General features: G+C 43.2%; 1 protein-coding gene across 2 annotated transcripts in view; it reads right to left on the bottom strand.

Annotated features, from left to right (window-relative positions):
- arrb1 (arrestin, beta 1) overlaps positions 1-14,042 on the bottom strand; it is a gene marked incomplete at both ends in the record, with an annotated part of 35,287 nt that extends 21,245 nt beyond the window's left edge. For both annotated transcript variants that reach the window (XM_080731266.1, XM_080731267.1), the window contains 3 exons: positions 947-1,007; positions 2,413-2,443; positions 14,023-14,042. In XM_080731266.1, the coding sequence (XP_080587392.1) occupies positions 947-1,007; positions 2,413-2,443; positions 14,023-14,042 (112 nt within the window). The remainder of the gene's footprint in view (positions 1-946; positions 1,008-2,412; positions 2,444-14,022) is intronic.
- Positions 14,043-14,442: the final 400 nt, after the last annotated feature.

The raw sequence follows: 14,442 nt of genomic DNA, 5'->3' as shown, positions 1-14,442 counted from the left end.
CTCCACTACAGGGGAGTTCAAATAACAATTCATTAATTAACGAACGGTTCCAAGTTCAATCCCGGGCTCCCCCAGAGTTAAGCCCTTTGCACACAGGCGCGTTTATCCACACGGATAAAATGGACAATTTTTTTTTTTTTAAAGAAAACAATGATTCTCTACGACCTCATGCATACCGGATCCGAATTAGCCGTGCGTCGAGTGGCTGCGGCCGTGCGTTTTTTTTCTCGATCGAACCCAGTTCGATTCGTGCGTCTTGTCGCATGCGGTAAAAAACTCATCACTCCTTTTATGACTCCTTTTGGGATCCTCAGCGCCAATTCCGCACAGCATTGCACACCAAATCCAATGCGTTTTATTCATGCAGCAAACGAAAAAAGAAAAAAAAAAAAAAAAAAAAACGCAAATGTCCTGTGTGCAAAGGGCTTTAGTGTGGAAGAGTCCTTCCACACCGAAATCTTTTCAAAATTTTTCGCAGGAGGTGTCCCTGGGGACCAGCACCTGCTGCTTGCTGTAAATGAGTTCCCACGGCCCTGCGTGCAGGGAAAACGTCTATGTGTTGTTGCCTGGCAACAGCCCAGTCTCAGTTCCTGTTTTAGCAGAACTTTGGCAGAGCAGAATAAAAGGCTTAAATAAAACAAACAAATCACAATCTGCTGTCACTTATTGCTGTTAACTAATGAAACGGCCCTTGTAGAGCCGTTGTATAAAAGCAATAATATCACACCTGAGTGCTTGTTGTAAACCCTCAGATTGACCGCTTCCGCAAGCCCATGACATAGTGACATGTTGTGAGCTTGTAGATCTGATATTTTTGGTTACCATGGGTCAATCATACAAGCGTTACCGTGTGTGTGTGTGTGTGTGTGTGTGTGTGTGTGTGTGTGTGTGTGTGTGTGTGTGTGTGTGTGTGTGTGTGTGTGTGTGTGTGTGTGTGTGTCCTTACCAACTGGCTCCACTAAGTCTACTTGGTCAACAAAGTCTCTCTTCCCTAGATACACAGTCAGCTACACACACACACGCGCACGCACGCCCACACACGCACACGCACACGCACACGCACACACACACACACACACACACACACACACACACACACACACAGTAAGTCAATGTTTTGAATATGTTATGACTTTAATGACTTTGTTAGGATAAAATACTTTGAGAGTGTCATCTATCTGTGAACCTGTTCCTTTGACCAGCAATGCAATCATTAGGAAGCCTTTACATGTAAGCGTTTAAACCCAGGTTGTGTATACGTTTCAGGTTTAGTAGACTTCAGTGGGAACACATGAATACATTATCGCTGGTCAGGTCAGGATGATGATAACCTCGCGTCACCAGGCATTCTCGGGGGAAAGCCTGGTGATCGTTTACAACGGGCCGTTTGATCGGGTCTAGGCGGAAACCACAAGCAGAAGAAGCGGCGTCGATTTGTTTTGTTTCCTTCGGTTGTTTCCCCAATCCCTATTAAAATGCTCCAGTAACCTAGTGTAGTCTTGCCATTCGCTATGAGTTGGACAAAAAAATGCATATACCAAACAAACTTTCCAAAAGCAAAACTACGCCGCATCAAGGAGTTTATTAAGTAAGGGGCGGCATAGCTCAGGGGTAGAGAAACTGGTATTAGAGCACGAAGGGTATAAATCCCGAAGGGTTCCCAGTTCGAATCCGGGCTCCCCCTGAGTTAATGTCGAAGGGTCCTTGGGCAAGACTCTGAACCCCTAATTGCCTCCGGTGAGTAGGTTGGTGCCTTGCATGGCTTCCTCCGCCACCGGTGTATGAATGTGTGTGTGAATGGGTGAATGTAATGCACAATCTATGTAAAGCGCTTTGGATTAAAAGCGCTATATAAATGCACCATTTACCATTTAAGTAGGCCCTAAAAGTATGTCCTTGAGCGCAGGGGAATTATTTTGGGTTAAAACTGTTTCCGGTTTGATAGTTCCGGCCAAAGTGTAGTCCGTTTAGGACTACAACATGTCGCAGAGTGGTTTCCGCTCCCGACCGGATCAAACCCCGAAAAGTGAAGAGACCCTAGGCTAGGATGATGATAAAACACTGATGACACCGAACAGGAAATGGCGTCTCTTATCAAAGCTAGCACAGCACACACAGGACAGGCAGCCAATGACAGTGTGACATTGACATGCACATACAATCAGTATTTCAGTATCAGTGCCACAGACCTGGCTATCCCAGGATTCTATACTTGGTACAGTATGTTAGTATATTTACCTCTACACCAAATCTATTCATCCAAAATAGACGATCTAGCGTGGTTATTTTGGCCAAATGTCAGAATAGGCACACTATAGGGTGAACTATAGGGTGAAACTGAAGGTTATCTGATCAGTTTTGGGTTGTGTGTTTGTTTTGTAGATGGAACTGTGTGTCTGTTGTCTAACTCACCTTTCCATTGGGACTCGCTTTCTTAAAAACCCTGAAACAAAACACAAACAGAGATACACTTTATCTTGGACTGTGTCCACAGTCTCCACACGCACACGCACATGCGCGCGCACACACACACAAATATGAAGCAACAAGCACTGCTAAAAGAAGCAAATACACCTGTCTCCGGTCAAAGACACAATAATACATATCGTCGTTGTGTGGTGGAAACCTCGTATCTCCAAGTTTCAAATGTGTATGTTTTTCCACAAAGTAAAGCCCTGCTTCATTGTACAAGGCTGTCCCACAAAAGTAGTGAAAACAGCAGATCTACAAGCACACAACGCCTCGCGGTGCGAGGCGTTGTGTGCTTGTAGATCTGCTGTTTTCACTAGTTTAAATCATTTTTAAAATTAAAAATGCTAAATAAACGGTTTTGGACATGCAAGGTTTTCACCCGACAACGACGATATGTCTCATGTATGCAAATGTACTGTAACACATACGTGTATAATATTTAATGTGTGTGTGTGTGTGTGTGTGCGTGCGTGCGTGCGTGCGTGCGTGCGTGCATCCGTGTATGCATGCGTGCATGTGTGCGTGCATGTGTGCGTGCATGTGTGCGTGTGTGCGTGCATGTGCATATAATACTGTGTTGTTTCTGTTCCTCTCTGTGAGTACATACAACACAGGGAAAGATATGATCTGTTTGAAATCCATTAACCACTTAGACCCTCAACAGTTGACCAGGGTCCCGCGGGGGTCGATCTGTGCTTGGCCCCCCCCCTCCTTTTTCCCCTCAACATACGAAAAAAAAAAAAAAAAAAGAGAAAAAAAAAACCCTATCATGAAATATACAAGGAATATTGTGAATTAATTTTCAAAATTGTACTTCTTAACTTTGTAAGTGAACTATTGTCTGTCTGTCATATCTGTTGTATTGTATGCTGTATGTAGTTGTTGTACAGGATGTGTGTACTGTACTGTATGTGATGACGGACCCCAGGAAGAATAGCCATGCTCAGGCAAGTGCTAATGGGGATCCATAATAAAATAAAGTAAAGTAAACATCAAATCTCTTCGGGCAGAAACAGCCAATCTACAAGCTCACAACCAGCATGTCAAAACGCAGCACGTTGATCGGCTATTTTCACCAAATGTTTGGCTATTATGACACAGGACAGGGAGGCGAGGGTTCATGTGGTTAAATCGCATCCTTCCTTCCTTTTCTTTCTTCCACAAAGAAAACACTGATCTAATGTGACTGAATTGGTCTAATCTAAAGCAAGGGTCTTCAACAGGGTGTCCAGGACCCCTAGGGGTCCTCAGAGTTACTACAGGGGGTCCTCCAAATCTTTGTGTGATTGGAACCTTTTTTTCTTTATTTTTTTGAGCGGTGGTAAACCACTCCATAGAGTGGCTGTGCGTGTTTCTGTAGCCACTTTTCCTCAGCGTTTTGCCATAGCAATGTGTTTTCCTCAGTGTTTTGCCATAGCAATGTGTGTGTGTGTGTGTAGCCGTATTACATCACCAATTACATGCTAGACCTATCTGTAGCCACTTTTTCCTCAGCGTTTTGCCATAGCAATGTGTGTGTGTGTAGCCTGTATTACATCACCAATTACATCCTAGACCTATATCCTAGTCTGAAGACGTTATGCAAGCACGACCACCGCTCACTTCACATTGGGTGTGATTTTTTCCTATTTGGAGGAGAACCCCTGGTCTAAAGTTTAGACTCCAAACAACTGACTAACCTCGTTACTTTCATGAAAACATGTCAGATCTATTATGGTTTCCTCATGGTATAATGTATCATGTGTTTCAGTAGAATTTAAACCGGTTATGAATATAGTATAATTTGTGATTATGGATGGAGGCAGTGTGGCTTCATCAAGGCGTGAGATCGTGAAGAGTGCGTGTTGGTGGGGTGTGTGGCCTTTTTTTTCTTTTTTTTTTTTTCTTGAGCCCCTGCTCCCCAAAATGTCTGTGCTAAGTCCCTGTCAGTCAGTCAGTCAGGCAGTCAGTCAGTCAGGCAGTCATTCAGTCATTCAGTCTTTCAGCCTAATGCACATCCGATACAATTATCTCCCTGCCTCTCTCTCTCTCTCTCTCTCTCTCTCTCTCTCTCTCTCTCTCTCTCTCTCCGACTTAATGCTATCATAAATTACCCTCCATATCTGCTGCCCATCGTCCATTAGCTTTCAGACCCCCCTTCCCAGAAGAATTGGCCCCTGGGAATCTGGAAAAACCAAAGGATGTGATGTCATTATCCATAGGAAATGATGTCCCTGTGTTGTAGTCTACTGACTGTAGAAAACATGCTAGTGCACTCGGACGTACAACAGTTCAGCCAAGTGAGCCAACACACCAGCTATGTTTAGACCATAGACTGTAATAAAATATGGACGGTGTTAAGCCATTGGTTTCTATGCTGCGCAGAAATCAACGTTCATTGGTAGAAATGGTACCATCTCGAATGCTATTGGCTGCCAATGGTCACGTGCAACCGCAGGGATACATGGGATATTGTCTTGAGCTTGCTAAAAATAAAGCACATGAAGAAGAATCATCACAATTCTATGATCACAAGCCCCTCCTACAGCATACCCTGCTATAACATCAAATATAACATAAATTGGACCATATTTTCGCAAAACGCATATCATGGTGATTGAAAGAAGGCTTTAAACTAGTGACAGGAACCATAAAGTATTTATGACAATGTTTATTAAGGTAAGAAAATCAAATGTAAAAGTTCAGGGGAAATTAATGGAATCCTATGGAGAACATGTTGCTTCTGGTGCCAGAACAGCGCAACTAGCGGCCAATCATAGGAACTTTCAGTTCCGTGTTTGCTTCATTTTAAATCGGGACAACTTCACCCCTGGTTTAGACTAGCAAACCAAATCATTTTTTGGCCTGGAATCAGATTGGTTTGGAATCAGATTACGATTTTTTTTTGTCAGTTTGGTCACTCGGACACTGTGAAGCCAGATTTACTTTCTAAAAGCACCCGCTTTTAGATCTGCAATTAGCAAGCAACAACAAGTCATACACTAAACGTTTATCACACCTATGGGGCGGCAGTGGCTCAGGGGTAGAGCGTCCGCTCGGGAAACGGAAGGTTCCCAGTTCGATCCCAGGCTCCCCCAGAGTTAGTGTCAAAGAGTCCCTTGAGCAAGACTCTGAACCCCTTTGCTCCCGGTGAGCAGGTTGGTGCCTTGCATGGTTTCCTCCGCCAACGGTGTATGAATGTGTGTGTGACTGAATGGGTGAATGTAATGCACAATCATTGTAAAACACTTTGGATAAAGGCGCTATATAAATGCACCATTTACCCCTGTGTCACCACAGCGACCATTGCAGCTACAGTCAACGGTATCTGAATAGAACACACAAAACCAATCTGAGCAGTTAAATAACAGTGTGGATGGTGAGCAGGGGTGTCGCAGCAAATTCTGGGCCCTGGGTACAAGGATTCACTGCGTTATGTTGTGCTTTAACTATTGAGAAATAGCAGATATACAAGCTCACAGCCCGGCACCGAGTGCCGCGCTGCGAGCTTGTAGATCTGCTATTTTTGAAAAATCGTGAAAATGTGTGCAAGTCTTTGAAGGTTTTTTGAAAAACCTTTGTTTCTACAGTATGTCAGTGGTGCTCAAATGTTTTCATGTGAAGGACCCCCAAAATGATATGTATTTGGCCCATCTGAAAAAAATATTTAGTTCCAGGGACCCCCCCAGAAGCAAAATTTGAGTTAGAAATGTTCGCTTTAAAAAATACATATATATTCAAAGATTTGCACTCGGTGCTGCGCTGTGAGTTTGTATATCTGCTGTTTTTCAATAACTAAAGTATAAAATAATTCCAGGCCCCTCCCACCTTGGGCCCTAATAACTCCAGGGGCCTCCCTTGTGATGCCCCTGATGGTGAGTCCTGGGACTGACTGCCCTCACTGTTATCTATTAAACTGAGAAATAAATCACATTTGCCCGCACTATGAACACATAGAAGCCTTTGGTGTTTGGCGCCAAACAACATCTCGAAAACTATCAGCTGGCATGGATTGATTGCCATGGAATTGTCCGTGCGATTCCGAGAGGATGTACCCAACTGATTTTCCCCAATAGCGCCACCATTAGGCCATAGTGTCCACATATAATCCCCCGGTCAGTAGATTCACTGAGCAGATTGCCCCGCTGGGTGGTCTCCAAAGGATGAAGCCTGCTTTTATTTTATTTGACATCACTATATTTTCATATATTTTAGTTGTTGTTTACAATATACTGTATATACGCACACTCTGTGGAGGCCATGGAAGAAGCTCTGCCACAAATTATTCACACCGGCCTGTCATAGCGTCACCAGGCATAGCTTTCCAGGCATAGCTCTTTGAGGCCAAGTATAAGCCAATCAATCAAATCTACAACATTGGTATTTTCGTCTAGTTGGACGGAATATCGACTAGTAGACTACCTTTAATGTGGTCAATAAGTGTGTTTTTAACATCATTTTCCATGGCTCCTGCTTGTCTACGTGGCACAGTCATCTTTGCAGCCTTCACTCCAAAGTACTGTAAGACACTTCATGTCTAGTCTGACTCTGAAAAATTGCATGCATTCATCTCCAACTGGTTAGATGAAATGCCTTATTTTACTGTATTTCCCCCAAATAATGTGGGGAATACTCAAGCTAATTCCAAATTCTGTAGCCAGAGTTCTCGCTGGAACACATTACTCCACTCCTATACTTGAATCACTATTGGCTCCTTATACGACACAACATTGTCTTCAAAGTACTACCGTACTTACTATTTACAAGGCTTTAAATTGTCTAGCTCCTAAAAACATCTCTGACCGCCTATCTACCAGGCACTGGTTTACTGTGACTGCCAGGTCGCAAGTTACTATGAAAAGCTCCACCGGCTGTGTGTCAGTCAGTCAGTCAGTCAGTCAGTCAGTCAGTCAGTCAGTCAGTCAGTATGTCAGTCAGTATGTCAGTCAGTATGTCAGTCAGTATGTCCGTCACGTCACGTCACACTTTTGCCCCTACTCTTATCTCTGCCACCGTTGCCCCTATCAATGCCAAACTTTGCACACACACTCCTTGGATGGCAAATCACAACCTCCGCCCCTGATTTCTCACATGCCCCTCTTCTAGCGCCACCATCAGGCAGATTTTTGCAAAACACATTTTTGGACACTGCTCCTACAGATTTTGGCCTAAAATCACGCAAAGCGGTACACAGTATCTCATGTCATCCCATTTCCCATATTCCCTCCTGATTGGCTACGACTGCCTTCTAAAGTTTGTGTCTGTGACAGTCGCTTACTGGTACTGGTATAGGTGCTGTGTGAGTGTGTGTATCTAAATCTGGTGAGGGTGCATTCAGTCACTATGGTCCTACTCTTTGGAACAACCTTCCTGCCGTTCCTGGTGACCTGAGATCTTTTACAACTGTGTTATCTTTTAAAAGCTTTAGACCTGATGAAGAAGCCGAAGGGCGTCGAAACGTCGTCGATTTTAATGTAATTAAAGTCCGCACACCAGTGTGCGGACTTCACCTTCTTTTCCATGTACGTATTTTTAGTCCAGCACCTGGTACCACTTTTTTTGGGATGTGCATGCCTCTCTCTGAACTCATCTTTTAAAAGCAGACTTTCTCTATCCGTTCAGGTCCATAGTTAATTATTCAGAGTTTGTGACAGCTGTGTGTGGGTCATCCAGATAGATGAGGAGGTGCATCAATGCACACTGCTAACCTCCCAGTCACCCGCTTTTATCTCCATAAACAAATAACTAAATGGAACTACAGCAATGGTCCCTTTGTCATAACCTCCCATTATATAGTATGACCGGGAAAAATAACCTCAGCAAAACTATGACTAAACCTTACCCTAAAACCTAACCCTTAGTCGAACTAATGGGACGTCGAAATATCGAGATTTTACCCTGGATAAGATGTTACTGTACATCTCAAAGACACACATGCAAACACGCACGCACGCACGCACGCACGCACGCACGCACGCACGCACGCACGCACGCACGCACGCACGCACGCACACACACACACACACACACACACACACACACACACACACACACACACACACACACACACACACACACACACACACACACACAAACTATGCAATAAGCAAGAAGTGATGGCTGTCAAGCACATGCATCAACAATAAACGTCTCACACACAAAGCCTGTAGCTGTGTCCCAGTTCCATACTAGACAGATTCTAGGCATTACAGTCCATTCACACTGGAAAATCACTGGGTTTTGAAGTGTTGTGTGTTGATAAACACTACTGTCCCACAACGCAGAAGGGGGTGAGGGATTCACAGCTGGAAAAGTTAATTAATCAATTCAACTCACATTATGGGGAGAGTCAACTCTGCTGTCTCAAAGGCTAACGATACAGTTAATGAAATAAATTAATGAAATGAAAACAATTATAATAATAGAAAAAAATTTGAAGATAAATCGTCTTGCAAGTCTCTTCTGTAACAACAAATATCAAATACGGTATACATAAAATGTATGGGAATTAATCTACATTCAGATCGGCCTATACATAAAGTGAGTGACAGGTCAGAGTATCAATGTAAATGAGATCAAGAGAAACTTGATTTTTTTCTTCTTTTTTTTAGCAGAACAGGATTGTGTTGTTGAGCTCTATGCCAAGGTTCCATTTGTAAAAATAAACAAAATGAAAAATGTTTTGACGCATTTCGTACAACAAATAGTGAGCGTGTACAGTAGATCTGCAACCTTTGCTAAAAAAATAAAGATTGACATATTTTGACAAATTTGACCAAAATAGGGATTCCATGGTGAATGGGGTTAGCATACATTTCACATATCCCCACCGGCCATATGAATGACCAGAGGGGCAGTGGTGGAAAAGGTACTCATGTTCTTTACTTAAGTAAAAGTATCAATACCGCAATGTAGATATTCTCTGTTATTGCGACTGTAGGCCACAGTTTAGTATGATAAACGGCACATCTTGTCTCCGTCCGTGTAAGGTTTTTTACGGTCTATGGGTTTGACATTCTGACATCAAGCTCTGACATCACTGTGATATCAGGGGAACCACACTAACAGAATCCCTTTTATGCCCATATATGGAGATCCCTGATGTAATCAATATTAAGCCCATATCTAACAGGACTTCATGGGAATGCCCATATATGGAGGCCACATCGGCCACATACCAGAATCCATATATGGCCATGACAGATGGCCAAGACAGCCCATATCCGTGTGGCTGTTTCTACAGACAGAGATCTCCATATATGGGCATAAAAGGGATTGTATGTATGATGTCAGATGTCATAGACGTCATAGGACTTTCATTTAACAAGTAACTGAGTAAGCATGTTTGGGCTCTCACAGCACATCTCCATATACAGTACATGGATCTCCACATATGGGTACCAGGGGTCTCCATATGGGTAACTGGTCCGATATAATTCACTGGCCAGATGGCCAAGACATGGCACGACATATATGAGATACTTAAAGTGTGGTTCCTGTGGAAATAAGCCTCGGCTTTCTAGGATCTCCTTTTAGTTGACCTTGTACCAGTGATTTGTACTGTCATGAAACTGTACTTTTTTCTATTGCAAACTTCTAATAAATTCTTCAATCAATAAATCAAACTGGTAATTTGAAATACTCAAGTAAAGTACAAATACCGTACCTCAAAATTGTACTTATGTACAGTACTTAAGTAAATGTACTTACTTTACACCACAGTCAAAAGCAGAGGCATGGATATTTCTTTATTGGATATCACCCCAACCCCACCCCAGCAAGTGCAACTGTAGTGTGTACTGTATGCTATTATTGTATCCATACTCAATCATCTATGACGATCACGTCAGATCAATAACATCATAATGCTGCATAGACAGACTCTACCTACCGGCTCAGTGGCCATGCATGGATTTAGTACTTCATGTGAAGATTTATCATAATCAGCTGATTCTGTCTCCAGGTCACGCCGAGCTTGTGTTGTTTTTGACAGCACATTTTGATTTAGTTTTAGTCATGGTCTTTTGAATAAAATGACATTTAGTTTTAGTCATAATTTAGTCACCTGAAAGGTTTTAGTTTTAGTCTAATTTTAGTCGACTAAATATCCTAAGATTTTAGGTGACTGAATCTACCTTTGATTTAGTCAACTAAAATGTATTTTGGCAGGCCTTGATGGCATCGTAATGACTGATTTTACACTTGATTGCGTGCTGAAAATAGCAGATCTACAAGCTCACAACGCGTCGCAGCGTGATGCGTTGTGATCGGCTATTTTCAGCACGCAACACCCGAGAGCAACCAAACATAAAATGACTCTCTTCTCCACTAGTCCCTCCCTAACGTTTTAGTCTAGTTTTTATTTTGTTGACAAAATTGTCAATATATTTAGTCTTAGTTTTAGTAATCACAGCTTAGTTTTTAGTTCGTTTTTATTAGTTTTCGTCAGTGAAAAAAACGCAGTCAACAAACATTTTTCGTCATAGTTTTAGTCGACAAAATCAACACTGCGCCGAGCACGCACCGCGTTTGATGAGAGGCAAAGCAAAAAATACAGCTCGAGTCAGAGTTTAACATACTGTATTTAGACCTTGAACCCAAATCTGTGCCACTTTACATTTGAACCACTTTAACCATTATTTAACAAGCTCACAGCGCGGCACTCGGCTAAAGCATTAAATAATTCTAGGCCTAAATGGGTTAAATAAGTTCTAGTAGTAGTAGTAGTACTCGTGGTGGTATTCGTAGTACAGGGAGGAGGTGTCCCCCCCTCTCGAAACCCTCAGGAGCATTCACAGCAAATCAATACATGAATACAAACTGCTGCCAATAAACCGAGGCATTTATCTGATGACTGGACACGCACACACACACACACACACACACACACACACACACACACACACACACACACACACACACACACACACACACACACACACACACACACACACACACACACACACACAGAATCAGTGGTACTTGTAGTGGCTGACGCACAACAATACAGTAGCGATGGATTGTGGGTAAAAAACCCTCCATCCATCTCCAGCTGCATTATGGGTGAGATGTTCTTTTAAACATTATCTAGTTACCCGGCAGCACGTTACCACGGTAACTGACAGCCAGGCTGAGCGGACACATTACAGCTTCCAGATCAGCCGTCTCCCTCTCTCTCTCTCCCCTAGAACAGTCATTCTCAAACTCTCTCTCCCGTAGATCACTGACATTTTAAAATCCCTCTCTCTCCCCTGGATCACTGGTTCTCAACCTCTCTCTCCCCTTGATCACTGACATTTTAATACAGGCTGCTAGAGGTGTAAGCATGTAGTACAGGTAACTGCATCGACAAATCGATTTTAAATTGCAACGATCTACTGCAGGGGTCTTCAACAGGGGGGTCCAGGACCCCTAGGGGGTCCTCAGAGTTACTACAGGGGGTCCTCCAAATCTTTGGGTGATAGAAACGTATTTTTCCTCCTTTTTCATATTAACCACTTGATATAGCGTCCATATTCGGAGAACTTTAGCCAAAATAGATCTACAAGCTCACAACGCCTCGCGCTGCGAGGCATTGTGAGCTTGTAGATCGGCTATTTTCTGCAAAGAGCTTTGGTGTTGAGGGGAAAAAGAGCAGACTAAGTACAGAGTGAAAGGTCAAGTTTTTTAAGTATTGACGGTTCACGTGGTAAAATATCTGAAAACACAAGTTGACATGATTCCAAAATACACTGATAATTGTCCTGTCAAACAATGAAACTATGTCGAATCTATTAACAGGTTGTGGGGGTCCCTGCTTCATCTCCCTATCAACTAAGGGGTCCTTGGACTGAAAACGTTGAAGACCCCTGATCTACTGTTATCGTTATGCAAACAGCTAAATATCGCATCGTTTGACTTTGTATCGTATCGAATTGTTTTGCAATGCAAATAGTCGATTGTATGCATGCTGTGAAAGGCCCAAGAAGACATGGCACCCTTTTCACATTGGACTATTATAGCGCCACCAAGAGGCCACAATAGACCTGGTGGAGAGTACCGTATGCTTGGAAGAGCACTGCTTCGAGTTAAAGATGGGTTTACTTAGTTTAGTAAACTCAGCTGCATTTCTTTTGGTATAATAATCTTTTGGTAGTATGTCCATCTTTTATTATAACTTGTAGCTAGCGAGACCAGGCACTGAGGCACGTGCACACATAGATATCAAAGGGGGCTTGAGCCCCTGCCCTTCTACCCGTCTGTAAAAAGTGCCCTCTCCAGACCATGAATGACGTTTTTACTATGGTGAAGGAAATGCAAATGCTCCCTCTTTCCACGCCATACCCGAAGGCAGCATTTAAGAGAATTGCCTTGTCCAAACTCTCATCTTATCTCATCTTATGTTGAAAGAATCGCCCTCTCTGTGTAGAAATCCATGCCGTTACGCCACATCTCCAGTATTTACTTGATTATGCTTAGTTCAGTGTGGTATCAAATAAGGCTGGGCAATATATATTGAAAATGTATGGATATCGAGGTATCAACATGCAAGGTACATATCGATGAAGACGGCTTGAAATGACGTATTGGTGTATGTGTCAAATTAATTAACAGACACACTACACATGCACGTAGCACATGCAAAAAAGCAGTCCATCTGTAACCAGGTGTGGTTTATTTTTTACTAATATCGTGAGTAATATCGATATCGAGGTATTAAATAAGGTTATTGACTATCGAAGGTTTTCCTAATATGCCTTAGTATCAAGCACCGGAAATAGCCGACCTCCAAGCTCACAACGTTGTGAGCTTGGAGGTCTGCTATTTTTGATATTTTCACCAAAAGGCCCTTTCAGACCCTGCCTCTCTAACATCCTCTGCACGCCCCTGAGCGAGAGTAAGCTAATTGATTGGCATTATGTGGGGAACAAAAACAATGCGACACCATCCGGAACCCTCCCCCGCAACACCTTCTTTCTAAAGCGGATCACATGGGCCTGTTTAGAACCAACACCAGGCTTTCCTCTGTGGTGGAAAAGGCTGGGGATACCAGGTTAGGGACCCCTTGGAACCCCTGGGGGTCCCTGGCCTGGACCCCACTTTTAGAAGCACTGCAATAGTCAACAAATAGTAAGGAGTACTAGGGAAGGAGAAAGAAAGAAAGAAAGAAAGAAAGAAAGAAAGAGGGTGGAGGAAGAGGAGGAAAATATGACTAAATAAGACTAACTATGTTGAGGGAAATTGAACAGTGGTAGAAGGAGATGTCGTCGTCATCATCATCATCATCATGATTTAACGCACACATATAGATGTACTGTACACAGACATGAACATAAACACACACACACACACACACACACACACACACACACTTAACACATACATTTAACAGTCACACAGTCACACATTTAGCACACAGGCATGTCTAAAATGAACACACACACACACACACACACACACACACACACACACACTGAGAAAGCAATACGGAGAGAATTATTCTGTAACCCATAGCAACCATTACATGCAGGAGATGGAGCACACACGCGCGCGCACACACACGCACGCACACACACACGCACACACGCTTACCTGGTGCCTTTATCTCCCATGGTGATGATGATGACAGTGGAATGAACAAGACTGCAGAGCCGAGATGGAGAGAGAGAGAGAGAGAGAGAGAGAGAGAGAGATAGAAACGCTGTTTGTCGACGGAACGGAAAGAGAGAACTCAGCCTCTTCTCTCTCTCTCCACCGTGGTTTAGCAGGGTTCAGTACGTGTCTCTCTCTTCTGCTCTCTCTCGGTCTTCCTCTCTCTCACACACACACACACACACACACACACACACACACACACACACACACACACACACACACACACACACTGTGTATTCCTCTCTTCTCCTCTCTTCTCTTCCTGTTGGAGCAAATAGAAGCACACTCTTTTCTCTCTCTCTCTCTCTCTCTCTCTCTCTCTCTCTCTCTCGCTCTCTCTCTCTCTCTCTCTCTGGG

This window comes from Nannobrachium achirus, assembly GCF_963921795.1.
Source record: "Nannobrachium achirus genome assembly, chromosome: 8".
In the NCBI taxonomy this organism is placed as follows: domain Eukaryota; kingdom Metazoa; phylum Chordata; class Actinopteri; order Myctophiformes; family Myctophidae; genus Nannobrachium; species Nannobrachium achirus.
The sequence above is the reverse complement of the archived record's forward strand: the minus strand, read 5'-3'. Positions and strand labels throughout refer to the sequence as shown.